The following is a 26,013-nucleotide window of genomic DNA, read 5'->3' as shown; positions in this document are numbered from 1 at the left end:
AATACTGAGGCTGAAAGTCTGTCTTATTTCCTTGTAATTACTTGCAGGGATTGAAGCAGCTTGTGTAGGAATAAAAAGGCAGTTGCCTAAAGTAATAACGTGAAAGGGGATCACTAGAATAGAAACTAGTTTGAACCAGGAGTTTGTCAAGCCTAAATACCCTGTTTCTAGCAGTAGCCAATGGCTCGGAAGTGCCTGGGCTGGAGTGCAGCAGAAGGACTCTTCCTCTTCCATTACATTCCCTCAGCCCATGGAGACGAGGCAGCTCAGGGACTCTTCGAGGTAGATGTGGTGGTCTTTTGTCTCATAGCTCTTGGCAGCTTTATCTCCCTTGAATCGAATAGCCTTCAGCCCAATGTAAACTCCTTGGCAGCAGAAACATCCCGTGACAATAAGTTCTAGCTTAACTCCATGACATGAAAACCCCCCTTCCTTTCTGTTCTGGGTCTCTTGCATGCCAGCTTCGTTTGCCTTCCATCTTCTTATTAATGGGGATCCAGCTAGCCAGGGAATCTGAGTCACCACATACGTAGGAGACCAGGTTCCAGTCGATTGTCTGTGATACTGTCTGATGTTGTCTCTGCTTATTTCCATTCGTCCTTATCCATCAGGCATCTCTTATCTTAGATTTGACTGCAGTACAAAACAAAACAGTCATGATCTTCCACAGACAGGCCCCAGTCCATGATCGATGGCACTGTGATAATACAATTCACAATGAAATATTGTTTCACAAAATATCCTGTCAGCTCTTCTAACAACAGTGTCTAGCCAAATAATTTGTGCTATTTCTGGAGATTTACATGGCACCCTGTCAGAAATTGAGCTCTGGTTCAAACTATTTTCAGAATTGAATAAAAATACCCGTTATAAGATAATTTAGGATGTAAGGGACCTGTGGAGGTCTTCTGGTCCAAGCCGCTGACATGCTCTTTAGCAGGTTCAATCAGATGATGTTTAAGAATTCAGTTTTTAAAATCTCCAAATGTAGAGATTCCACATCCTCTCTGCACAACCTGTTCCAACATTTGACCCTGGTGGAAAAATCGTTTCCATATAGCCAATTGCAGTTTCCCAAGCAGCAGCTTGTGGCTGTTGCCTCTTGTCATACTCCTCTGCCGCAGGCCTACTGCTGACTCATGGCCAGCTTCTTCTCCACCAGGACCCTCAGATCCTTTTCCTCAAAGCCACTGGCTAGCCAGCAAGTGCCAGCCTCTCCTGTTGTGTGGTGGTATTCCATCCCACATGTAGGCGTCTGCATGTGTCTTTGAACTGCATGATGTTCCTGTCAGCCCATTTTCCCAGCCTTTCCAGGTCCCTCTGTGTGGCAGCTCTGCCCTCCAGCATATTGGCGGCTGCCCCAGGTTGTTAGTATCTATGAAGTTGCTGAAGGTACACTGTGTCCTAGCTTTTGAGTCATTAGTAAAAACATTAAACAATATCGGTCCCGTTCTCAGTTCCTGGGGATTGCCAGTGGTCACCAGCTGCAAAGTTGGACTTGATACTGCTGATCATGATAATTCTTTGAGCCTGATGGTCCAGCCGGCTTTCCATCCAACTGATCGTTCACCTACCCAGTTGGCCTATAAGATTACTATAGGAATCCAAGTTGAAGAATACCTTGCTGAAGTCCAGATAAACCACATACACTGCTCACTCCTTGGGCACTGAAAGAGTCATCTCATTATAGAAGATAATCAGGTTAATCAGACACAATTTGCTCGGTTTATTCGGTTATCTTTTCCTTCATGTATTTGGAAACGGTGTCCAAAGTTAACTGGAATTCTGGCCTGTTGTTCTGCAGGTCCTTCTTGTTGCCCTTGGTGAAGATGGGCATGACACTTGCCCTTTTCCAGTTAACAGGAGCCTCCCCCAGTTGCCGTGACCTTTCAGAGGTGGTAGAGAGCAGCCTGGTAATGGTTTTGACTGGCTCCTTCACCCCCCCTCAGGTGGATCCTGTCAGGGTCCCTGGAGCGGAGCCATGTATGTCCCAGGGAACAGCAACAAAAAAGGTATTGAGTGCCCATCTTCTGTCCCTAGGTCTCCTACCCCACCGAGAAAGTGTGCCCACATTTGCTTTCTTTTGCTGATGATTTATTCATAGAAGCCTTCCTTCTTGCCCTTCATGCCCTTTCATTGCCAGGGTCTGAACCTGTTGTCGTATGCAAGGGTGCACATGTACGTGGAGGTGACCCTGCTCTGGCAGGGGGGCTGGACTAGATGATCTCCAAAGGTCCCTTCCAACCCCTACCATTCTGTGATTCTGTGTATATATTTCGGTTTTCTAGGGGCAGTGTAATTCTAGATGCTTCCCAGTTTAAGAGAAACAGGTTTAATCACAGTCATTCAGATATTTAGCTGCTCTTTAATGCTTGGCACAGGATGTTTTGATCAATGACATAATATGCTTATTTTATTATGGTCTTGTATGGCATTTGACTATCTCACAAACACTGATAAGGTGATGTTCTTTTGCCGCTGAAGCAAAACTGAGATGCTGTGTATTAACACTAAAAGTATTTATTGATGATGGTTTGTCTGTTCAGGCTACAGTAGTTTGGAGTTTTTTCTTGAGTGTCTGGTATTAACATATGATTTAGTTCAGTTTGAAATACAGTTCCTTCTGATATAATTTGCAATTACCCCTAAAAGCCTCTGCAAATTCATTCATAAAACAGGGGGTATAAAAACACCCACTGACTGGAAGTTATGACTAGATAAATAGAACAGAAGTGAAGAGCTGTTATTTTCCCCAGTTTGTGGTCAACTGTGGTAGAAATTTTAAATTTTGTAATGATTTTTTTTGCTAGCAACTTCTAAAACAAGGTTCTGCATTTACCTTGATGTCTTTTAAACCTTACCTTAAGTGGATTTTAGTGACTAAAAAAGTGACTAAATTAGTGACTAAATTAGTTTATTGATGACTAAATTAGTTTATTGATGAAGTAGCTGAAAAATCTTTCAGACGCAATTATCTGCTCTCTTCCATGACCCTTTGCATCACCTCGTCCTCTAAGAAAGAAACGCAAAGATCTTAACAAAGCCTGCCCACAGCTTTGGGGAGCAGTTGTTTGCCATGTGAAAGTCCTGACTGATCTTCTAGATGAAATAGCTAATTAATACAGATTTGTGCACAGAACAAACTTGTTGCTTAGGGAGTTGAAAAATGAGTAATTACAGCAGCAGATTGCAATAGGCACTCCCTTCCTCCGGCTCACTGAAGTAAGTCTCCAAAATCTGCAGAGGAAGCTCCCGTCAGTCATACTTCTTTGCTATTGCTTTATTTCATGCTTTTTTACAGTAAAGAAATTCCTTATTTAAGGACTATCTTTATCTGCCATTAGACCAGAAGTTTTTGGACTCGTTGATATAAAAAAACCTGATTTTAATGTTGCCGACCTGCATATGTTCAGGTCAAAGGTAATCGTAGCATCACAGAATGCTGCAGCTTTGAAGACCTCAGGAGGTCATCTGGGTTCAAACCCTGCTCAAAGCAGCTGCTTAATGTCTATCCCAAATGCGGATCCGGTCTCTGTTATACATGGGTCTCACAGGTGGGGGAGGGTTGGGTTTTTCCCTTTTTTTTCCTCCTCTTTTTCTTTTCTGTCTGGTATTTCAGGAATAGGAAGTTTCTCCAAATTATTTCAGACAACCTTCTTTTTGTTCCAGAGAAAAACCTGGGAGATCAAACACTCGTAATTGGACTTGTCAGGAAATCCAGCATGTTCCTTTCTAGTCCTATAGGCTGAGGCTAGTGACCTCTTAAATACTTTTTTTATTGGTGAGAAAATCTCAATTCTTTCATAATACCTCATCATCATGGATTTTACTTCTTATGGAACTATTATTCTAGTGAATCCCTAGAGGCAGATGCATTGAGTTTCAGCAGAAATCACCCAGAAAAGTTCCTGGTTTGCTTTAAAACCTAGAATGTCATATTAGTAGCCCTGACACAGGAATTGGAATTGAAATGTTCTTTTACTTATTTAAACATTTTTTAAATATTTACATATTTTAGCATATTTACATGTAGGCTTATTTTGTGGGAAAATTCATTACCTGTTTGAGAGACAAAATTAATAATAAATTTGACTGCAATCTAGGGTCATCAATGAAGTTTGCTTCTAGGGTGCATGTTGGACTGTGGAATAGTGTATCACAATGCGTTTATTTGAAACTCCAAATGCATATAATGTTATTTATGAAGTGGAAAGTATTCTATGTGAACACACTGTTCTACTAAAAAAACCTAAAAAGCATTTTTTCAAATGGATTCCATAAATTTTTTTTCAAGTTGTATGCCCTTTTTTGTCAAAAATAGAGAAGGTCTGTATTAGCTAAGATTGTGAACAGATATAACTACTTTAAAGAATGTCAGTTAGACTTAAAAATATGACACTCGAATTTCAAGAAAATACCGTATGCTTTACTAATTAAATAAATGATAATGATTGTAAATAATTTTCTTTACTGTCAAATCCATTTCTGTGAGAAAACCATTTTTTAGGGCTGCTTAGCTTTTTTAAATTAAAAAGTAATCTTTTTACCAATCAGTAATACACATGTATTATTGCAAAGGTAAAAACTTGTTTTCCTGATATTGATACTATTTTGCCCCATTTATTTTATATAGTGGTGATTGGTATTAATGGATATTTATATCCATTTTGTTTAAATTCCATTCATTTTCCTCCAGTGTCATTAGATATCTACTCATGCAAAGATAATCTTAAAATAATTATTTTGTCTATATTACTAGACAGTAGACCAAGAGCAGTTTAAGATTGAAAAAGGTCTTTTGACTTATCATTTTTTTAAATTAATTTTTAACCCATTTTGGTTTCTTTTCCATGTCTATTTAATCTTCCCTGCATTCTCTTACCTACAATCTCCCTTTCTTCCAACAATGAGTTTCACAGCTATTGACCTTTCCAGAAATTGTCCACAAAACACATCCCTGTGTTAATATGTGAACAGCAGCTAAGTGGTAGGACTGTCTCTGCTTTGACTGTTTCTATTTGACTTGAATTGTTTGTCCGCTGGAGTAGAAACAGTGCCTTTTTCTGGTAGCACATATAGCGCATCCTGATACCCAATGGGTTGGTCTTGATATCTGGACCTTAAAAAAAAATAAATCCATCTGTGGCAATAAGTGTTCTGCATTTCTCCATGCTGTATCCAAATTCTGTACTCCAAAGTTAGATGTGGTTTTGATTGCTTCAGTTTTATTCATCACGTTAATTGGAAATCGGCTCATAGAATTATGGGGGAGTACAGCGCTTGTATTTTAAAGAAATACGTGGTGCAGCTGATTAGAATGTGCTGCTGACATCTAATTTGAAGTTAGGCAGGAGATAACACGATAGGCACCTATTTATTGGGTTAGAAACGTTCTAAAGAGTGATTTTAAACAGTTGCTGATATTTTTAGTACAGGGAAATTTTGCAGTCTTTTGTTCTGAATCAGTGATGAGAAAAAACAAGTCCTTTTATTACTTCTCCTCACCTAAAAGCATGATTGACTAGGATGCTAGATAGTATCTTGATTTTCCTTGCAAGCTTTGTTGTTCGCAATTCCAGTTACTGTAAAACAGATCGTTACGATTTTTATTATTTACTCTAATACATATCCTTTTTTAGTAACTAGATTGTGTTCTTGCATCTTATTTGTCCAAGACTGCTAAATAGATTAGTAAAAATATATAATATAATGCAACTATTTGCATTATGTGAAGGAATATATAAGAAATATATTTATCCAAAGATAAGCTCACAGTGGAATAGAGGGATAAATTACTCTGATAGTGCAACATACAATGGCTCGTTGCTGAAACTAATTCACAGGCTGAACTGTTTGAAGGTACAAAAAGATAAATAGAATAATTTTCATGATGGAGAAGCAGGACTCTTATTTAATATGAAACAAGGGTAGCCTTGTGGTTAAAACATGGTTTTAAGAATAGACTGTACATCTACCTCCTACCCCAACCCCAGATGAGCTCCCTGACCCTTTATCTGTGTTCCTGGTGTTACCTCTGATTCCTGCAGCTGCCGCCTTTGAAAGCCCTGATTAGGAAAAGAGAAATGAGTGAGAAGCGGTGTCTTGCATGTGGATTTTTATGAAGCAGCAGGTAATTCCACTTTTTCAGCGTGTCAAGAGAAACAATTCCAGGCACGCATTTGTTTTCTGTGCATTTTTAGATAGTCTTTTTGCAGTTCTAATGCTTGTACTATTCTGTGTGATTGTTTGAGAAATCTTCATCTGAACTGATGCGTAAATGGCTTGCTGTGGGAAAGCAACAGTCAAAATTACCTGGCTGCTTTTGCTGTCTTGCTAAGAAGCTAAGCTTGCTATTAAAGGCCTTGAAGAATTCCAATGAATCTCTGGTGTTATTTTAACAGGTTTGCAATACTGAGCTTTGGTCTGCATTGATTTTTTTTTTTTTTTTTTTTGAAAGCAATACGAATTCTAAAATCAAAAGTAGCTAAAGAACCTGGAAATGTACAGTGACTTCAGATGAAAGCAGATGATGCTGAGCTACTGAATTTTCCATGGCTACAGCGATAACCAGCGAGATGTGCAAGACCAGTTTTATATTATTAGGGCTTAAGGAGAAAATAGCAACGACTGATTTGGAGGAGAAAATGTGCTTTTTTGTAATGGTTAAGTGTTAATACATTGGTTTCTTTAAAGTTAATAATATTTTAGAGATTAAGTTGTATATTCACAGCTGCTGGCTCACTCCTCTTTCTCAGTCCTCCCTCTTTGGCTTAATTTACTGCTTTTGTGTGTTTCTTCAACTAATATATGAAGAGTTTCCAGATAGGCTTGGAAGGAATTTTAGAGATCGCTAGTTAAGGCCTCTTCCCAGAGGTAGGATCCACAGCTGGATCTACTGTAATAAATATTTCTCTAACTTGTGAATCTCTTGTGAAGGTGATTTCCTAGCTTCATTGGGTAGGTATATTACGTCGATTCTTTGCTACTGCTATTTAGAATTTTTTTCCTATTTTGTAACCTAAATATTTGGTCCTAATTCAGCTAATTTTTTATGCTGTTTCTAGGGATGTGAGGAAGTATCCATCATTGTCACTCATAACAGCTTTTTATATTCTGAGAGAAGATGTCCTGTATCCTCTTGGACTAACCTTTTTTAAAACGAAAGTCTCTGGGCTTGACAGTCTTCCCTAGCACAAACTGCTTATCACTTCCCTGCTCTTGTTAGCTTCCCTTCAATTCTTTTCCAGCTTGTCTTTTGCAATCCTTTGTATAGGGATTCACAAAGCTGGACACAATATTCCGGTTTAGGCTATAACAACATCAGCAAATGATTTCTGATCTTTATTTACAAAAGAACCATAGCTCCGTGAGGTCTTATACAATGCACCTCCTGTTTATGCATCCTAGATTGGACTTCTGGTTTGCTAAAACCCTGCGTCTTTTTCTGTTATCTTCCTGTTTATTTATTGTTCCCATTTTTATGTTTTATGCATTTAATTTCTTTCAAAAGTGTATTTTGGTGAAGATTTTTTCCCCCCTTTTTTGTGCTTATCCTTTAATGTATATCTGATCATATTTTTTTTTGATTTTTTCCTTCATTTTGAAATGATTTTAAATGCAGTAAAAAGCATGTGCTCAGAACTCTGAGCTTGGTATCATTTCCTGATTTCTATTTGTTCTTAATAGAGAAGTTCCTTGTTCTGTTGCTTTATTGTGGTAATGAAAATATTCTATATAACTGGAACAGGGCAAACCCAGGGGATTTTCTTTTTGACACACTTTCCCAAGTCCTGGTAATTACAAAACTTCTGATAATTAACTTTTGGATATTTTCTCTGTGATTTCCTATACAGTATTTTTTTTACTTTGCTAATGCGAATGGTGAGTTGTGTTTTATTCCTGTGTTACGATGCTTTGCTTTATTGATTACATCCTATCTTCTGCCAGAAATGAGTTACATGACACTATTTTATTTTTGAGAATACAGAAAAACTTAATCCCTGGATTTTACATGTTAATTTTCTCGGTGTTTACAAATCGGTTAACATCTTGTTCTAACTCCCTCTCCCCAAGTATTCTGATCTGTAGTTTGGAAAGCCCTTCCCCTTTTAATGGTAGTGCTTTGATTTGCCCTTTTCTGACCTGATGAACTCTCCTGTTCTCCTGAGTTCTCAAAGAAAATTGATGAAGACAGTCTCCTTAAATATTTTAGAGTGGATTTCAGTTGATCTTGCTATCCTCAGCACATTTCTCCATGAGTAGTGATTTTCTTGAGGATTTTTTTTCCTTCTTATCTCTTGTAAATATGTCCAGATAAGTATGTTAAAAAAAAAAAAAAAATGTTGGAGAAAGTATGGAAGACTTAAGCCTTCTGTGCATTCTTTGCCTTTCTTAACTCTTAATGGACTTTACTTTAATCACTCTTATATAAAGTATCTTCCATTATCTCTTCTTGTCCCTTGTAAACTACAACTCATTATGCACCTTTGCCTTTCTGATCTCTATTTTCATGCTTCTGCTGTTCCATAGCATTACTCCCTAATTTTCTTCTTGTTGCATCTTGAACAATTTTGTGATTATTCTTTCGTTAGTGTTTAAGGATGAAGCTATTTTTTGTCTGTTACCATCCTATCGTTATATTGGAACAGTTGGACCCTGTGCCTTTCAAATAGCAAGGTAGCGTAAAACCATTAAAATATGCATGTAGGATGTAGCACATGAGGTGTTGGTCCTTGAGGAGTATTGCTTTTACGATGAAGAAAAATTTGCATTTATTCAATAGTTGACAACATTAAAATCATTTCTGTCATTTAGATGATTTCAATATGTGTTTACCTTCATATACAGAAATCAGATTTTAAGTAAAACCTTGTTAAGTATCTACATAGTTACTTCTGGACAGCAGCTGCTTATAGGTATCAGAACTGTATATACTTAATACTATTAAAACTTAAATCTGTTAATTAATGTAGAACTATTAAAGAACTTCTAGAATAGCAAGACCTCCCAACAGTAAGTGTGGGCTGCATTATCATGCCCTGAATTATTCCTTCATGTACTAATGACACTTAAGAGAAAAATGAATTGCAACATATCCTAATGATCACAGAGTAGGATAAGCTTGGGAAAATGGTGTATTTGCCTTGCATATGACCTTTGAGTTGTTTATCATATTGTACGCTCTTGCTGAGCTGTTAGCCTTATATCCAAAGGTAGCTTCTGTGATCTGGAAAGAAGTAGTTGCTCAGGAAAGACCAGAGTTAATTAAGGGTCCATTTGGCATATGGAAGACTATAGTGAGGGTTTAATCCTGGTGAAGAGTCATTAGATGGTCAGTTCCTGTGTGCATGGGTTTAGGAAGTTCTGCCTTAAAAAAGATGTAGGTCAAACTAGAAAAATGTAATCTGAAGTTACAGATATTTCTATCCTTACTTTCCATTGCAGCATATTTTATTAAATTTTATTTGAGGATTTGGAAGGGGAAAGGAATAGTGTTTTGGTTTTCTTATATGTAATAGTTTAGTGAAGTTTTCATAGACTCACGTGGGTTTGGATTGGAAGGGACCTTGAAAGATCATCTAGTCCAATCCCTCTGCCGTGGCAGGGACATTTTTCACAAGATCAGGCTTCTTACATTTTCCAGTTACTGCAGGATTATGAACTGTTTCCTGGAGCAACTGATACCTCTTCTGTTCAGCTGTCTTTACTTTTTGTTCTTGAGTTTTACTTTCTGCTCATCGTGAAAGTGAGGAATAAATTGAAGGAGCCAAAGCTGTTGTGACATCCTGTGGAGTTTACACGTACATATCAGTGTTAGACAGGTTCAAATATCTATTTTAATTTCAGAAAATGGTATCGGCACAGCGTGGTTTGATTTGGTGAAGGCTTCAGTGGGATTGCTTGGAATTAACATTGAGCTTGCTATTTAGAAGCTACCATTATTTTTTCTTATTACTGCCCCTTTTGTGAGAGAAGACCATAAACATTTAGTTCTTGTATCTCCTGAACTTTTCTTGCCCGATTTTTCTTCAGTTCATTCAGGTCTGCAACAGTACAAGCTGCTCGCTGGGAAAGCCAGGCTCCATGTTGTCCCTAAAGGCGGTGGCTGCGGCCAGAGTGATGAGGAACTTTTCTCCTGGTGTAGGAGGGTGTTGCAAAAATATCAAGTTTGGACATTTCTCTTGGAAAACAATCTGTGGAGAACATTTTAGCACATTTGCCATTAGCAAAAGGGTTTTGATGGGGGCAGAGCTGTCTTTGCCAATGGTGCGTTTGTTTGGAAGCTGCTATTTCTGGCCTGTTAGCTTCTGAGCCTTTTGTAACAGCAGAAAGAGGAAGCGAACAGTGAAATCACTTTAATAACATATTTCCTGGTTGAAGTGACTTATCTGTGAGGCCTAGACAGAGGAGATGTCATTTCCTGGATTACTTCTTTTCAGTTTGAACAGTCTTTTTTACTGTCTTATCTTTTGACCCAGCTTCTTAATTGAAGTGCAATTTTCGTGTTAAGTAATGTAAACTAGGCCTTTTAATGAAAATGTAAAGCTTTAAGGAAACACCTTTTCACAAAGTGCTAATGTGCAAGACAAGTCTTTCATAAACTACATGTTGATATGAACTTGAAATCCCTTACCTTAAAATTATGTTCGAGAGCTTGAAATCTTGTCTTTAAAAGAGTATGATAATAAGGTTTGTTCACAGGGATAAAAAAAAAAAAAATTGACGCTCTTTCTATTCCTCATGATGCTGCTACTAATCACCACCCTGACGCCAGCTGTAGCTGACTGTCCTGAAGAGTTAGGACACTTCCAAATCGTTAAGAATAGGCAGCTGCTCTGTCCTCAAATTTCAGTTCATTAATAGCTGCTTGTGAAAATTGTTACCAGAAGTCCATGAAAAGGAGACCGAAAGAGCTAATATAAAAATTAGCTGCAAATATGATTCTTTAGTTTTTATAGCCCACAAAAGGGCTGTGGAATTGGAATGACACGGGGGGGAAAAAACAGTGACATCTGAAATTACAATATACAGCTCAGTTTAAATTGGAAGTTATGGTTGTTTTGGACCTTGTAATCCTACTTTACTAAAATGTCTGTTAGGGATGATAACTTTATTCTTTTCCCTGACTTTGTGCATAAGATATAAGTAGAGCATAGTATAAATGTTTTACTTGGTCAACCTCTAGAATACCTTTCCATGAAAAGCATTAAAATATCAGGTGTGGTCTCACCTTTCTTCCCCCCCAAAAATATGCCTTATTGGTTTGTGTTAGCAGAGTGCTTTTACATCTCCCTTAAAATGTCTATCCGGTTGTTAGTCATCATTAAAATATAGTTTCAATAGATATGAAAGATGAATGTAAAAGGAGTGATAAATAAAGCAGTAGACTGTGAAGAGAGAAACAGAGTAAGAAGGTGCTCAGAGCCCTGGAGAACTAGTTTCTATTTTTGAATATGTACGGTAGAAACAAGAACTGTAATTCATCAGTAAAAATATGCTCAGGACCAATTGTGAAACTCTAATCACATTAAGGGATTCTAAAGAGTAAGAATGACTCTTATTTTGCTACTGTAAACTACACTCATATGTTAATGCAGTTATACCGCAAATATATTAATCAAAGCATAGCTTCAAGTCACATTCAGTGTTGGACTGTGTAGTTTGCTGTGTGTAAACTACCAGCAAATTGGACCTGAGTTTGTTACCATTGTGCTGGGTAAAATCTTAAAAGATGGCCCAGCTGTTCTCCATCAGGCAACTCAGTATGGTCCTTTTTTACATGTTGCAAGATGAAGATCCGTATTTCTGCTGACACACTGTGCTACAGAATGAGATATCCTTTTTTGGAAGGCAGTGTTTGCTAAATAAAGAGTTTAGTATTACAGATTCTATTACGTTATTTTACAGGAAGTCACCTCAAGTCAGTGTAGTTTCCGCGGGATTTGTCCAGGTTATTGGGAAGTTCCTGTGCGATTCAGGCAATGACTAATCCAGAATTTAACAACTTTGTTACTTTGTTTTAGTTTTATTGTGTCTTTTGTAAGAATATCATCAAATTTTAAGGATAGGTACTAAGTCTTCTGTCCCTCTGAAGACGAGTATGATGTCCCACTGCATCACTTCTTTATCCACAGTGGGTCTTGCAGGAACAGTTATGGTTGAGACTGAAATAATGCCTATAAATGTTGTTCTTAAAGTAACTAACAGTTGATAGTGTGTCTTCTTCATTGACTTCCCTTTTTGCTTATTAACAGTGCTTTATGTTTTGGGTTTTTTTTTAAGGAAGTTCTAAAATGTGATATATAGGACCTTTATGACACAGTTCATGTTACATAGATTCAGGAGTAAAATTCTACTTTTTCTCTATGTGGCATTGGAAATATTGTAGGTGCTACATTACAGAATGGTTGAGATTGGCAAGGACCTCTAGAGATCAGTTCGACCAACACCCCTGCTCAACGCAGGACCAGCTAGAGTAGGTTGCTCGGGACCGCATCCAGTCAGGTTTTGAATATCTCCACTGATGGGAAAGTCCCCAACCTCTCTGGGCAACCTGTTCCAGCGCTTGACCACCCTCACAGGGAAAAAAGTGTTTTCTTGTGTTCAGTTGGAATTTCATACTTTTTACCTTGTGCCCATTGTCTCTTGTCCTGTCAGTGCGCACTACCTTATCTTCATTTCTTCCCATTAGGGGCTCATACATATTTATGAGATCCCCTGCTTTGAGTCTTCTCTTCTCCAGGCTGAAGAGTCCCAGCTCTCTGAGCCTCTCCTCTTACGAGAGATGCTCCAGTGCCTTAATCTTCATGGCCCTTTGCTGGACTTGCTCCAGTAAGTCCCTGCCTTTCTTAGTTTAGGGAGTCCAGGACTGGACACTGCATTCCAGGTGTGGCCTCACCAGTGCTGAGTAGAGAGGAAGGATCACCTCCCTTTACCTGCTGACAATGCCTTCCCTAGTGCAGCACAGGATGCTGTTGGCCGTTTTTTCCTGTGGGGGTGCATTACTGGGTCATGGTCAGCTTGTTGTCCACCAGGACCCTCTGGTTCTTCTTTGCAAAGCTGCTTTCCAGCTTGTCAGGCCCCAGGTTGTACCTGGTGTCTGGGGTTATTCCTCCCCAGATGCAGGACTTGGCATTTCCCCTTGTTCAACTTTGTGATGTTCCTCTCTGTGCAGCTCTCCAGCCTGTTGAGGTCCCTTTGAATGGCAGCACAATCCTTTGCTGTGTCAGCCACTCCCCCCAGTTTTGTATTGCTGCAGGGCACAGCAGGTGTAATGAAGAGGGTAAACTACCGGCCTCATTGTTGAGTGCTGGGGTGTACTACTAGTGACTAGCTTCTGACTGGACTTTGTGACACTGATCACAATCTTCTGGGCCTAGTCTTTCAGGCAGTTTTTAATCCACTTCATTCATCTAACCCATACTTTGTCACCTTGTCTATCAGGATGTTATGAAGGACAGTATCAAAAGTCTTAACAATATTGAGGTAAACAGGATCCTCTGATCTCTCCTTGTTCACCACTGTAGTCACTTAATCGTAGAAGGCTATCAGCTTGCCAAGCATGACAGCACCTTCGTAAATCCATGCTGACTACTCCCAGTGCCTTCTTGTTCTCTGTGTGTTTGGAAATGGTTTTCAGGAGCATTTTCTCCATCACCTTCTAGGCACTGAGGTAAAGCTGGCCCGCCTGCAGTTCTCTGAATCTTCCTCCTTGTCGTTCTTGAAGACAGGAGTGATGTTTGCCCTTTTCCAGTCTTCAGGCACCTCTCCCAGTTGCCATTATCTTTCGAAGACTGAGAGTGGCCTCTTAATGGCATCAGCCAGCTCCCTCAGCACTCATGGGTGGATCCCATCAGGGCCCATGAACTGCTGCATGTCCAGTTTGTTTCAGTGCTCCTGGTCCAGGAGCACTCAGTCTTGGCACCTGGTCCTCCTTCACCAAGTCTTCTGAGCTCCAGACTTTTCCTCTGGTCTGAGGTGCCTGGGATTCCTGAAGGCTGGTTTTACCAGTAAAGGCTGAGGCAAAGAAGGCATTGGATACCTTGCACGTCCTTTGTTACCAGCTCCCCTGCCCTATTCAGCAGCTGTCCCACGTATTCCCTAGTCTTCCTTTTGTTGCTTATGTACTTGCAGAACCCTTTCTTGATGCCCTTCTCATCCTTCACCAGATTCACCTCTGGGTCAGCCCTGGCTTTCCTAACCCTATCCCTGCACAATCAGTTGCCCTCCTCCTGGGTCACTTGCCCCTTCTTCCACCTCTTCTGTGCTTCCTTTTCATGTCTGAGTTCAGTGAGGAGCTCCTAACTTATTCATGCAGGCCTCCTGCCGCCTTTGCTTGATTTCCTGTTTCTTGGGATGGACCTCTTTGAATTTTCACCTTTTTTTGAGTTTTATGCTTTATGCAGTGTTTTAATGCATCTGTGTGGCTCTGATGTTTTATAATAGTTATGTCAAATATAATAAATGTAATACTCTTGTAATGGGTGATCCTAGTGAGATGCTAATAATGTTTTTCTATCAATTTAAAACAAATAGTAAGGCAAGCTTCTGTGTAGGAGATTGCGCAAATGCACCTGGGGTTATTCCTGCCCAGGTGCAGGACGTGGCATTTCCCCTTGTTGAACTGTGTGATACTCTCTCTCCACTTCTCCAGCCTGTCAAGAATGGCTTCGAATGGGTATTTCTGGAGCAAGTCGTGTTTTCCATGTGGTCTAATGGCTGCTATTCATGCTTCCCAAGACACTTTCATTTGTTAGGAGTTAAAAAAAAAACCAAAAAGGCAATTGAATCTCTTAATTTTGAAAATGTTGTTAATCATTAATGGGTTTTTTGTGGTGAAAAGTGATGTCTCCACAGATGAGGTAGACTTATCTCTGGGTGTGTATTTAGGATAATCTGGCATTCAGAAGGTATTTGATAATCTTGGGTGTTGCCTTTAACTCTATCCAAGTAGATATATTATTAGAATGAGTATAATAATTTTATTGAGATTTGCTCAGAAATGACCCCTTCCCAGATACATTAAGAAAATAAACACAAAATCTTCAGGTTCTTAGCTATAGCCTCAGTTATTACGAAGACTGAAAAGCTGTCTAGTTCTATTGGCTGCCTACTAACAAAAGTGGTCTCTGCCTTAAATCTGTGTGATGCCCTGTCGAGGCTCAAAAACCTGAAGAAACAATCTCCGGATTTTGTTCTTAGAGCAATGAGCAAAACTAGCGGTTCAGGCAGAACACTGCAGATGCTGAGTATGAATGGCGTCTCTGTCTCCATTTAGTATCTGAAACTAATTTTTATTTTTGTTTGTCCTTCTGTAACTGGAAAGGGCTGTGTGTTTTGAAGAGTAATTTTTTTTAAGTTTTTCTAGGTTGCTGAAAGGTGGAATTGAGTTGAGTCTTGTAACAGGCGTTTCAAATACTATTTTTAGTTAGATGTTGGTGATCTCATCCCTTGCCATTTTAAGAGGTCTCAATTGTTCTCTACAGAGACATTGATAATTGGTAGCAGAACGGCATGTAGACCTCTGGCTTGTCTTCTGTTGAGACACTTCGAAAAAGTAATCCGGTCTTGTGAGCTTGAATTATGTGGTGAATTGTCTTAACTTTAGGTCACGTCTTGCTTCCAAGAAGAAAAATATGCGGTTGGTTTTTGAATATCCAGAATGAGAAGGTAGAGAGAATGTAATGAAAGCAATAATATGGATAATACAAACATAAAGTTTTTTTAATATGCAGGAAAAGTGTAATGGAAATAAGAAAAGCAGATTGACTGAACTAAGTATTTTAAATCAGTGTTTAATGAGTAAGATTACTGGTCAAGATTAAAACTACCACTCCAGTTTAAGTCCCAGTGCCACTAATCAGTGGTAAAGTATCTGTACTGTTTATAGACCAACTTGGAGCCAGTCACTGTGTTTTAGCTCCTTTGCGGTGACTGGTTTATAAACATCCTTGAGAGCTTGTTTGATTTGCCTACTAGGAATGTAATGCATGCTTGAATAATACATAATCCATCTCAGCGTAGTAGTTTTAAAAAAAGTTGTTAGTTATGATTTTAGAACTCAATTAACTTATTTTTATTTCTTCTCAGGATGGCTTGAATTCTTTGGTCCTTGATCTGGATTATCCAGCGCTGAGGAAGAACAAGAACATTGATAACTTCCTAAATAGATGTAAGTTGCAAGTGACCCTTAAACAATGACGTTGTTGTGATCTCAGTCACGGGAAGATGAGTGGTCAGAAATGCATTGCTGATTTTCATTTTACTAATTTTTACAACTCTGAGCTTCTATATTCAGAAGGCTTTGGAGGACCATTGATTACTGAGAATTTTCATTTTGGGGAGTCATTGTATTGCTGAAAATATGTTGGAATATACCAGCTGTAGATTGTAATTTTTCCAACTACAGTTGGAAAAATCCCTTTATGTTATTTTTTATCTTAAGTATGCCCAGTGATGTAATTTGCAAAGCATATCCCTGTTATTATTCTTTAGAAATTAATTACTCAAAATGTCAACACTGTATATACAGTCTTATTTAATCTAACAGAGAAGCCTTCTGTTGATTTTAAAAACTAAATTATTATACCTTGAAATCTCTTGGTGCATTTTTGGACCTTTGTTGTAAATGTTTGTGATTCTCCCCAAATTAATTGTAGACAGGATCTTGGAGTTTATTGAGCATATGAAAATGGAAGATTTAGATGAGAGTAGCTCTGTTTTGTCTTCTTAAAGTGTTTTCTATCCATGTATACAAACAACATTTTTTTTTTGTGTAAAAATCGGGTAGTATTTGCTTTAAAATATAAGTTGCAGTGAGTAAACCTTCTTGGAACAACTGTGCTTTGTGGTGAGCTTATTTTGAGATACTATTTTTTTAAAAAGAAACAAAACTTTTCTATTGCGTATATCAAGGTTACTGCAGATGCAGTCTTACCAGCAACTCTTCTTCTGATCCTTTACTGGTAAGAGCTGTGTGTGCCTGCCCACCGTTGCTCTGGGGTCCACTTGAATATCCACTCACGCTCCTCAGTGAAATGGTGGCCGGTGTAGTCACTTGTGGTGAGTTCTTATGTTTGGAATTCAGCGCTTCTCCGTGAGGTTTAGCAGAGCTCCATAGCTGGGCATACAGCTTTACAGTGGCCAGTAAAGTCTCATTTAGAAAAGTCAGTGAAAACAGAATAAATAAGAAACAGCAGATTAGGAGGGATGTAGCTTGAGATTTTTCTGTTTGAGTTCAAAGGTATTCAAGCAGTTATTTATGAAAGAAAGGGTCAGAAACAGCATTTTAAGTAATTTTTGTTACCTCCAACTGTGTATTGTAAGTGTGATGTGAGGGAAAAGCCCTATGTACAGCAAATGTGAAAATTATGTAAATGACAGTATCATAACTTTTATGAGCTGTTCAGATTAGCCTTTACATTAAAATACTATTTTTGCACTAGGACAAAATTGGAAGCCTTTTTCTGATCAGAAGACCAGTGGCTTATGGAATCTAGCTATTAAAAATAGCAATTTTGGGAAAACAATTTAACCTTGGGAAGAATTTTTTGGGTTTTTTTTCCTGTAGCCCATGAACATTCTTGCTGTCTGTCTTCCCTTTTCTGAAGGCTGTTGCTCCTTCTCCTACTCCAGCTTCTTTCTTATTGTTGTAGTAAATATTACTAAGCATCTGATGCGGCCTGCAGGCTCCCAGCAATGTCAGAAACCCAAAAATATACTCCAGTTCACAATTTTATTATTGCTTTTTTTTTTTAAATCAGATGACACTTTATAGTTGAAATAGGCAGACTCTAGTTAAAAAAAATTCTGAGATGTGTTACAAAAAAATTCACTGTAGTTAAAGAAGAGTTTTCACCTGTTGAACTGCAAAAAAAAAAAAAGGGCATTTAAGAGCTGACTATTTTGGCTCACATGTCGTGAGGCCGTGCATCTCTCTTAAGAATCACCCATGTAACCCCTCTCCTGTTTCCACACTGCCTGAGAGAGAAAGAAAAATAGTGCTGCATAGCTTCTGTGATTTACACTTTAAAAAAAAATAAATTTCTGAAATAAGACTTTTGTAAACATTTGAAGCTGGTAATGTTTCAGCATTGCAACTGCATTAGTCCTGCCACAGCAATTTGTTTCAAAGTCCTTTCCGACGTAGGTGTTTGTGTGGTTTGTTATGAACCAGATTGAGGAACTGAGCAGAATTAATGCAAAGAGTTGGGGTTCTTGGTTTGTCGGTTTCTTCGTGTTAAAACCACTCAGGCAAAAGAGAAGCAAAGACCAGTTTCTGACTTTCATTTTGCTTCACTGATATTTGTGCCAGGACAAAGGGAGCTGCTCGGGTGCAGGAAAAAACGGGAGGACAATTGGGTTCTTACTGGCATTGCCATTTTATGTGATTTAAAGTTGCTGAACCCATAGCTCATGTCTCTTCAGAAACTGTTCTGAGAGTAGCAATTATCAGTGGAAAGGAAGAGTGTACACGTGCTGGCTGAAGCCTCTTGCTACCTTGAACTTGGAAGAAGAGTTGGGGATTGTATTGAGAATTTATGGAACAGTAAGTTGTTTCTCTCTTAGGTTTAGGGAACAGCGAGTTCTTGTCTCTTCTGATTTTTCTCAGCATCTGAAGAGCTGTAGCAAATGCCTAGATGAGAATTATTATCCAAAAGGTTCTGACAGACCTTGATGAGCGGTTGGTGCGGGGAGCCTGGAGCTTGTGTCCCTCCTCAAGGCTTCCTGAGGCAACCGTGGGAAGGTGGCGGGGCCGTCCTCGGAGTTAGCACTCGGTACTGCAAAGTGAAGCAGCTGAGGCGGGGTTGTTGCTTACAATTGTTTTAATCTATATTACACAAATCTTCAAAAGTTGTGGAGAACACTGCAATAATCATCATACTTGCAGTCAATTTCATCACTTAATTCTTCCACAATAACACTTTGAGAAGGAAATATGTATTTTTTCTGCCATATTCCCAGGAGTGTGGATACACCCTGCTTTAGATCAACTGCAAGTCATTGCTAATCAGGTTAATGTTTTATTAATAGCTTATTTTAATTTAAAGATTAAATAGTTTGTGTCTCAGCTGAGACAGTAATTGATATTTAGCTCAACTCCTAGTTTCAAGCTAAAACTCAAATGTCTTAACTCATTTCACAAAGCTACAATTTATTAGTTGCCCGTACCATAGTAGTTTGGTATACCCTGTTTCCGTGACTACTCTGCAGAAGCAGCATCTTCATGTGTTTAATACGCAAGAAGCCTTTTCATTGCCTGCTTTCCCTTACTCTTCTGATTTCTTACCACTTTCTTTAAGGCACTGAACCAAAGTAGAGCATGTATTTATTAGAAGAGGCACACAGAGTATCTCATATATTACAACCATTCGTTTTTAGTCTTCTGTATTGCTTTAATCAACTCTTAGGATTCTGGTTAAATTGCTGCTTTTTTCGAGTGTGCATGGGACAGGAAAGTGTAACCTAATATTTATTTCCCAAAACAATGAGAGGAATCTCATAGTCCTCTGAGAGCAAAAACTGGCTTGCTTATTTTACAAAAGAAGCTTGAGCTTTCCAGCATGGGCTTGGTGTAACAGATCTTTCTTGGTGTCTTGTCTTTTCCTCTTCTGTCATCTAGGCTGTGACAACAGGTTGAGCTTGCAAGTCCCTTTTTCTGCCATCTGAGATTTGCCAAGTGTTGAATCATGTCTTAGTGGCTTGTGCCTTTTTTGGTGGTATCCCATGCAGGTACTACATAGCCTGTTAGCTGCTTTAACTTCTGGGAGCAGATAATTAAGCAACAGTTTTAAACAACAGTTAAAAATATTTCCTCATTTATAATCTTATCAGCAGGAATAGAAGGGCATGAAGAATGGATTTTGAGGAAGTCCAAACAGCAGCACAGGGAGTCGTGCCATCAACAGGCCTGGTACCATCCAGAAGCCTTGCCTCCCTAAATGGATTGATGACTTCCTATGCATTATCCAGCATCACTCGAAAATTGGAAACCTCCATTCTTAAAATGTTTGCTGACATTTCGGAAGTTGTCAAACTTCTAGAGTGTAATAGCAATGGACATATTTACAGTAGAAGGAACGTTTAGCACAGGTGTGTCACTTATGCAGCAGCTTTGCCAACCCCCCAAATAAACTTCCTCGGAAGTTGCTTTTGACATTTTCCTCTCCAAGCAGACACTGCTTACTTAGAAGATTTATCTTTTAATCTTAACTTCTTGCAAAAATAATAGTTCTGGTTCCTTCCCTTACATTTTGTTGTGTTGCTTGCAGTTGCTGAATCATGTGCCGGCCATGTATACCAACAGAAATGCGCTCCCTGGTACGGTGTTAATGCCTACCATGACTGTGATTCTCTGTGCTCCACGCTTCCTGGCAGTGACACAGACGAAACGTCAGATGCTAAGAAGAATCTTAGAAATATAATGCACTGTAGAACTTACATTGAGTTAAGGAGCTAATTGCCCCTCTGGTTTTCTCTTTGCTTCTTGAAGGCCACTCCTTGCCAGGTCTTTGCAGACATCTCAGCAGGTTGGGCTCTGGTTCCATTCTTAATGATGCTGTTTGGTAAGAGTAGCTGTGGGAGAGGTATCAAATAAGAAACTTTTCCCAAGAAGAGCATGAATTAGAGCCACAGTTTTTAGATGCCTTAGATATATAAACAAGTTGTATGTCAGCGTTATTAACCACTTTTCCATTTGGATTCGTTATAGATACAAAGCAATTCAGTTCTGCCATCAGGCTTACTTTCATTAACTCAGGATGTGTCCTCTGCAAGTCAGAGGACTGCCGCTTTCTGTTTCCCTATCTTCCGCTCCTTTCGTCTATGCAAGACAAAATACTTCTTGTGTTCCTGTTTCTTTTCTCTGGAGGGGGAAGCGCTAGCCTGTCTGGAGCTATGCCTTCTAGTTTCTGCTGCTTCTGCAAGGTCTCCAGCAGCTTCTTGTTCCTCACACACCTTTGACCAGATATTATGTATGCACCCCTAATTACTTCAGTCTTTCTGTTGTGCTTTTTTGTTTGGTTTTGGGCGGGTGCGGGATTGCAGCATTTCCTGGCTGTACTTCAGTTTAACTTCTGGCCAGACTTTTGCCTAGGGCAGCAACTTTTGACTTAATGTACTCCATGGCAGCACTCATTGACTGACTGTGTCTGCTCTGTGGGGATAAAATTGTGCTCCCTTGCATTTTTATTCCCCATATATAAACACCCCAGGACTGCCTGATACATGTTCTTTTTAACTTTTAAGAAAATAACCTGGATATGAACCCCCCGCCCCCCCCCCCCCGAAAGAGCAGAAATGCTTGGTTTTCTCTTCGTCCCCACCCCCCTTCACTCTTCTAGTCAGGTATTTATTCCATTTTCACAAGCACTTGTAACCTTCAGCCACATTCTTGCTGCCAGCTGTCAGTGACTGATCCAAACACTCTGCCCTTTCAGAAAGTGAAGCTTCATTTGTTTAAAGGTTATAGTGCCATTTTCAAGCCGTAAATCAAAAGCTGTCTTTAAACACTCTTGCTGTCCAGCATTCCTGGTCCTTCCTGTGTTAATGAAGAAACCTGAGTCACAGGTGGGGACATTCTCACATTTTAGGACTTTTACTCAAATGTCACAATATTTTTAACAGATTCCATTATATTTTGGGGCTGGGGACTCCATCTAATGTCTTCCTTTAAACCTGACGTTTTTCTTCTGGTCTTCATGCTGTTGCAAATTCATGAAGCTGTAAGATACAATCTGTGGTATCTGTGCGTACAGATACCATAAATGTACAAACTCATCTGTGTGAAACCTTCTGAAAATTCAGTCCTCTACTAAAAAGGATAGCGTTGGAAAGGTCTCCTGCACCTTGAATTAGAACATGTTATGTGATACATGAACTGAATCATATGATCCAGCATGTTGCAATTATGACATTGCTTCAGGGTCTCCCTCAGCTTGCCTTGGGGCAGCCCATTTTTTGTTACAGGTTAGTTCCATGCTTTGATTATCTGTTCTATATCTGTTAAATTTTATGACAAAATAGACGGTCTGTATGTATAACTGATACCTCCACAACACCTGCATCCCTAGATGATGATGATTATTTTAAACCAAGGTTATTAAATCTTAGCTTAAGGAATTAGGAGGGGTGACCTCATTGCTCTCTCCAGCATCCTGGGGAGGGGAAGTGGAGCAGAAGATGCCGATCTTTTCTCTCTGGCGTCCAGTGATAGGACGCATGGGAATGGTTCAAAGTTGCACCAGGGAAGACTGGACATTAGGAACCATTTCTTTACCGAGAGGGTGGTCAAACACTGGAACAGGCTTCCTAGAGAGGTGATCGATGCCCCAAGCCTGTCTGTATTCAAGAGACATTTGGGCAAGGCATTTAATTAACATGCTTTCACTTTTGGTCAGCCCTGCAGTGGTCAGGCAGTTGGACTAGATGATCATTGTAGGTCCCTTCCAACTGAAATACTCCATTTTGTTCCATTCATCTTTTAATATGGCAAATAGGATTTCTCCATCCTCAGCATTTTACAGGGATGATAAAACTAGCAAGTCCTCTGTTGGTGTCTCATTTGCTTCTTCAAGTTATTGGGTTTTTCACTGCTTAACAGCAGTGTTTAGTGCTTAAACAGTTTCACTGAAGCTGTATTAACATTGTTTGTAATTTCTGTATTACATTTTGAACGCAGAAGTATTCCTGTGAGTTTCTGACCAATAATGGAGCTATGTAAAACTACACTCTTTCAACATGTTTAAATCCCTGCCATCTCATCTCACACATCTGAAAACATTTGAAACATCTCAGAAACATTTGAAAATAAACTCGAGTGATTCCTCTCCCTGGTGAGATGTAACATTGTGTTGACACGTGTAATTGCACGTTCTCTCTGACTTGCAATGTGCTCATATTCCTTCTCTACTGCTGCTTCCTGTGAATTTGCATTTGTCCTCCTTGTCTTCTGATCTGCAATTAAGTAAGCTTCCAAGCACAGTCTTCCCTTCTCAAAGTGCAAAATCAGTTCACATCATGAACAAAATAATTAACTTGGTGTGGGTGAAGCACTGTTGCTGTCCTATGCTTCCCGTCTAAGCTTTCATGACTCACTGTAAAAAACAGCCTCAGAATTCTCTCAACTCCTTTTCCTGTTCACACTCTGGAGTACTTCACGGTCTTATTAGTACACTGAATGTAGCAGATTTGTCTGCTTTTGAGGTTTTAGTTGCCTCTGTGCTTACAACTTTACTAGCAGACTCTTTCCCTCAGTATTAACTTTTTTTTTTTCCCTTTAAATATCTCTCCCTCACACCTAATCTTTTCCTCAGAAGAAGAAATTTTTAGTTGCATTTTTGTGTTCCACAGGTTAGGGAAGGACCTCTGGATGTCAACTTTTCCAACTCGCAGCTCAAAGCCAAACCAGTTTTGATGTTAGATCAGGTCGTTCAGGTCCTTGTGCAGCTGGGTTTTGAAAATTTCCGAAGATGGAGGTTTTGCAGCTCCAGCAAACAGTCTGCTCCGTTCCCCAATTGTAGGGATTCTTTTCCTACAAAGCAGGATTTCCAGTGTTCCAACTTGTCTGTTGCATCTTGTCCTTTGACTGTGCACATCTTAGAAGTAAAACCTCCTTTTAGCTTCTGTTGAGGCCAACCATTTAAGACTTCCCTAAGCTGAACAATTCCAATTGTCTCAGCTTCTCTCTGAGCATCATGTGCTCTCACCTTCCAGGCACCTTGGTGGCCTTCCATTCAGCCAGGGAACGTTTTGATATTTTTCTTGCACCGAGGAGCCCAAAGCTAGACGTAGCATTCCAGATGTGGTCTCACAAGTGACAAACAGAGGGGAAAAATCACTTCCCTCAACCCGCTGGCTGTGCGTTCACCAATGCAGCCTTGTATGCAGTCAGTGCGGAGGCTTGCTGCTCGTTCCTCTTTGTTCATCTTGCTGCCCACCAGGGCTCTTGGGTCCTCTTTCTCAAGGTGCCTTCTAGCTGGTGAGTGCCATCCTGTGTTGTTGTGTGGTGTCATTCCATCCCAGCTACAGGACTCTGAATTTGCTGCCGTTGAACTTTGTGAGGTTCCTGTCAGCTGATTTACCCATCCTGTCTGGGTCCCTGTTAGGAGGAGCCCTGCCCTCCAGTCTATCAACTTTGAATCACTGGCCATGACTCCAGCAAGCTTTCCACCTACCTTGTATTTTCTTTGTGCAATTCATGTCAGCCTGGTTTGGCTACAAGGATCCTCTGAGATGCTCTGTTGAAAGTCATTCTACAGTCAAGGAAAGGAGAAGTATACTGCTCTCCCCTTGTCCACCAAGACACACGTCTCATCATGGAAGGCAATCAATCAGGTTAAATATAGTTTGTCCTTTTTAGGTCCTTTTTTGGCTGGTCCCATCCTTTCTTGTCCGTCAAGTGCTTGGAAGTGGATTCCAGAAGGATTTGCTCCATGATCACACTGGGCAGTGAGGTTAGGTTGCTGTTTCAGTCTGTAGTTTTCTGGATCCTCCTTGTTGTCCTTCTAGAACACGGATGTGACGTTTGCCCTTTACCAGTCATCAGGAGCCTCCCCAAGTTGCCATAACCTTTCAAAGTTGATAGAGAACAGCCTGGCAGTGGTGTTGACTGGCTCCTTCAGCATGCTCAGATGCATCCTGTGTCATCTCATGGCGTGCTGTATGTCAAGTTTGCTTTATTGGTCCTTAACTATGACTTCCTCTACTGTGATACTTCACTGCCTCACACTCTGCTATCAGCTTTGGGGAGCTGGGAGGCCTGCGAGCACAGCTTGCCAGTGAAGTCTGAGCTCAAAAAGGCATTGAATATCTTGATCTTCTCCATGTCCTTTGGCACTAGATCTCTTGCTCCACCAAGAGCAGCAGGCCTGCATTTGCCTTATTCTTTCTTTTATTGCCAGTGTATTTATAAAGGCTCTTGTTTCCCTTCATAGCCCTGGCTACCTTCAATTCCAGCTGATCTTGGCTTTCCCAGTTCCATCCTTGCAAGCTTGGGAGATTCCTGCTGGGTAGACCATCTCTGCTTCCGTGTTCCAAACCTTCTCTTTTTGTGCTTAAGTTGAGGCAGAGGATGCCCGTACAGCCCAGCTGGCACTCTGCCGTGCCTGCCCGATTTCTAGCTAACTAGAACAGACTGTTCTTGTGCTATGAACATCTCATCTTTGAAGATCAACCCACTCTTCTACCCTCCACAGCAGCTTCCCACGGGATGCTGCCTATGAGTTCCCTGAACAAGCTGTAGTCTGTTCTTCTGAAGTCCAAGGTCTGTTATTTTCCTTCCTCAGTTCTCTCAGGGTCTTAAATTCCACCATCTCAAGGTTGCTTCAGCCAAGGCTGACACAGACTTTGTCACCCCTGGCCAGTCTGTTCTTGTTTGTGAGTAATAGATCAGAGTGCCTCCCTGGTTGGGTTTGTTGCTCACTTGGGTCAAAAGAAATGTTCTTCATGGTTAGGCATCTCCTGGATTGCTTGTAGCCTGACAGGTTGCTCTTCATGAATGTGCAGGAATGGTTAAACTATTTACTAGATGTCTATTATCATTAACTCCCCGCTGACAATGTCATCTTTAATGTCATACTGAATTAACTGTACCTCTCTGATTGTTGGGTTTTGTTTTTTTTTCCCTGTGTTCAGATCTGAGGTCCCCTTTAATGCCTTTCTTGGGATCAAATTCCACAGTCTTTGAGCCTAAACAGGGATCTCGCAATATACACCTCCGCCTCTCTTTGAATATAAGCGTCCACGGCTCTTCGTACAATTTCATGCTCTTCCCTGGTAGAGGCCTTGCTCCAGCCAACCTGTTTTACTTTGGTTTGTTCTTCCTCTAAGCGTGTGTGGGGACAGCGTCAACGCTTATCACCTTAAGAAAGATTACCTCCAGTATTATGGATTCTATTAATTGCTCTTGTTGTCTTTGTAATAAGAATAGATTTTTTTAGAATGCATTTGGCCAGGCATGCATTCACTATAGCATGATACGTTTACAACATTAAAGAGTCTAGGACCCTGCATGTT

At 39.9% G+C, this 26,013-nt stretch overlaps 1 protein-coding gene across 3 annotated transcripts in view; it reads left to right on the top strand.

Annotated features, from left to right (window-relative positions):
* ROCK2 (Rho associated coiled-coil containing protein kinase 2) overlaps window positions 1–26,013 on the top strand; it is a 100,464-nt gene that overhangs the window by 28,519 nt on the left and 45,932 nt on the right. For all 3 annotated transcript variants that reach the window (XM_054194205.1, XM_054194204.1, XM_054194203.1), the window contains exon 2: window positions 16,090–16,171. In XM_054194205.1, the coding sequence (XP_054050180.1) occupies window positions 16,090–16,171 (82 nt within the window). The remainder of the gene's footprint in view (window positions 1–16,089; window positions 16,172–26,013) is intronic.

This window comes from Rissa tridactyla, chromosome 3 (genome assembly GCF_028500815.1).
Source record: "Rissa tridactyla isolate bRisTri1 chromosome 3, bRisTri1.patW.cur.20221130, whole genome shotgun sequence".
Taxonomy (NCBI): domain Eukaryota; kingdom Metazoa; phylum Chordata; class Aves; order Charadriiformes; family Laridae; genus Rissa; species Rissa tridactyla.
The sequence above is the reverse complement of the archived record's forward strand: the minus strand, read 5'-3'. Positions and strand labels throughout refer to the sequence as shown.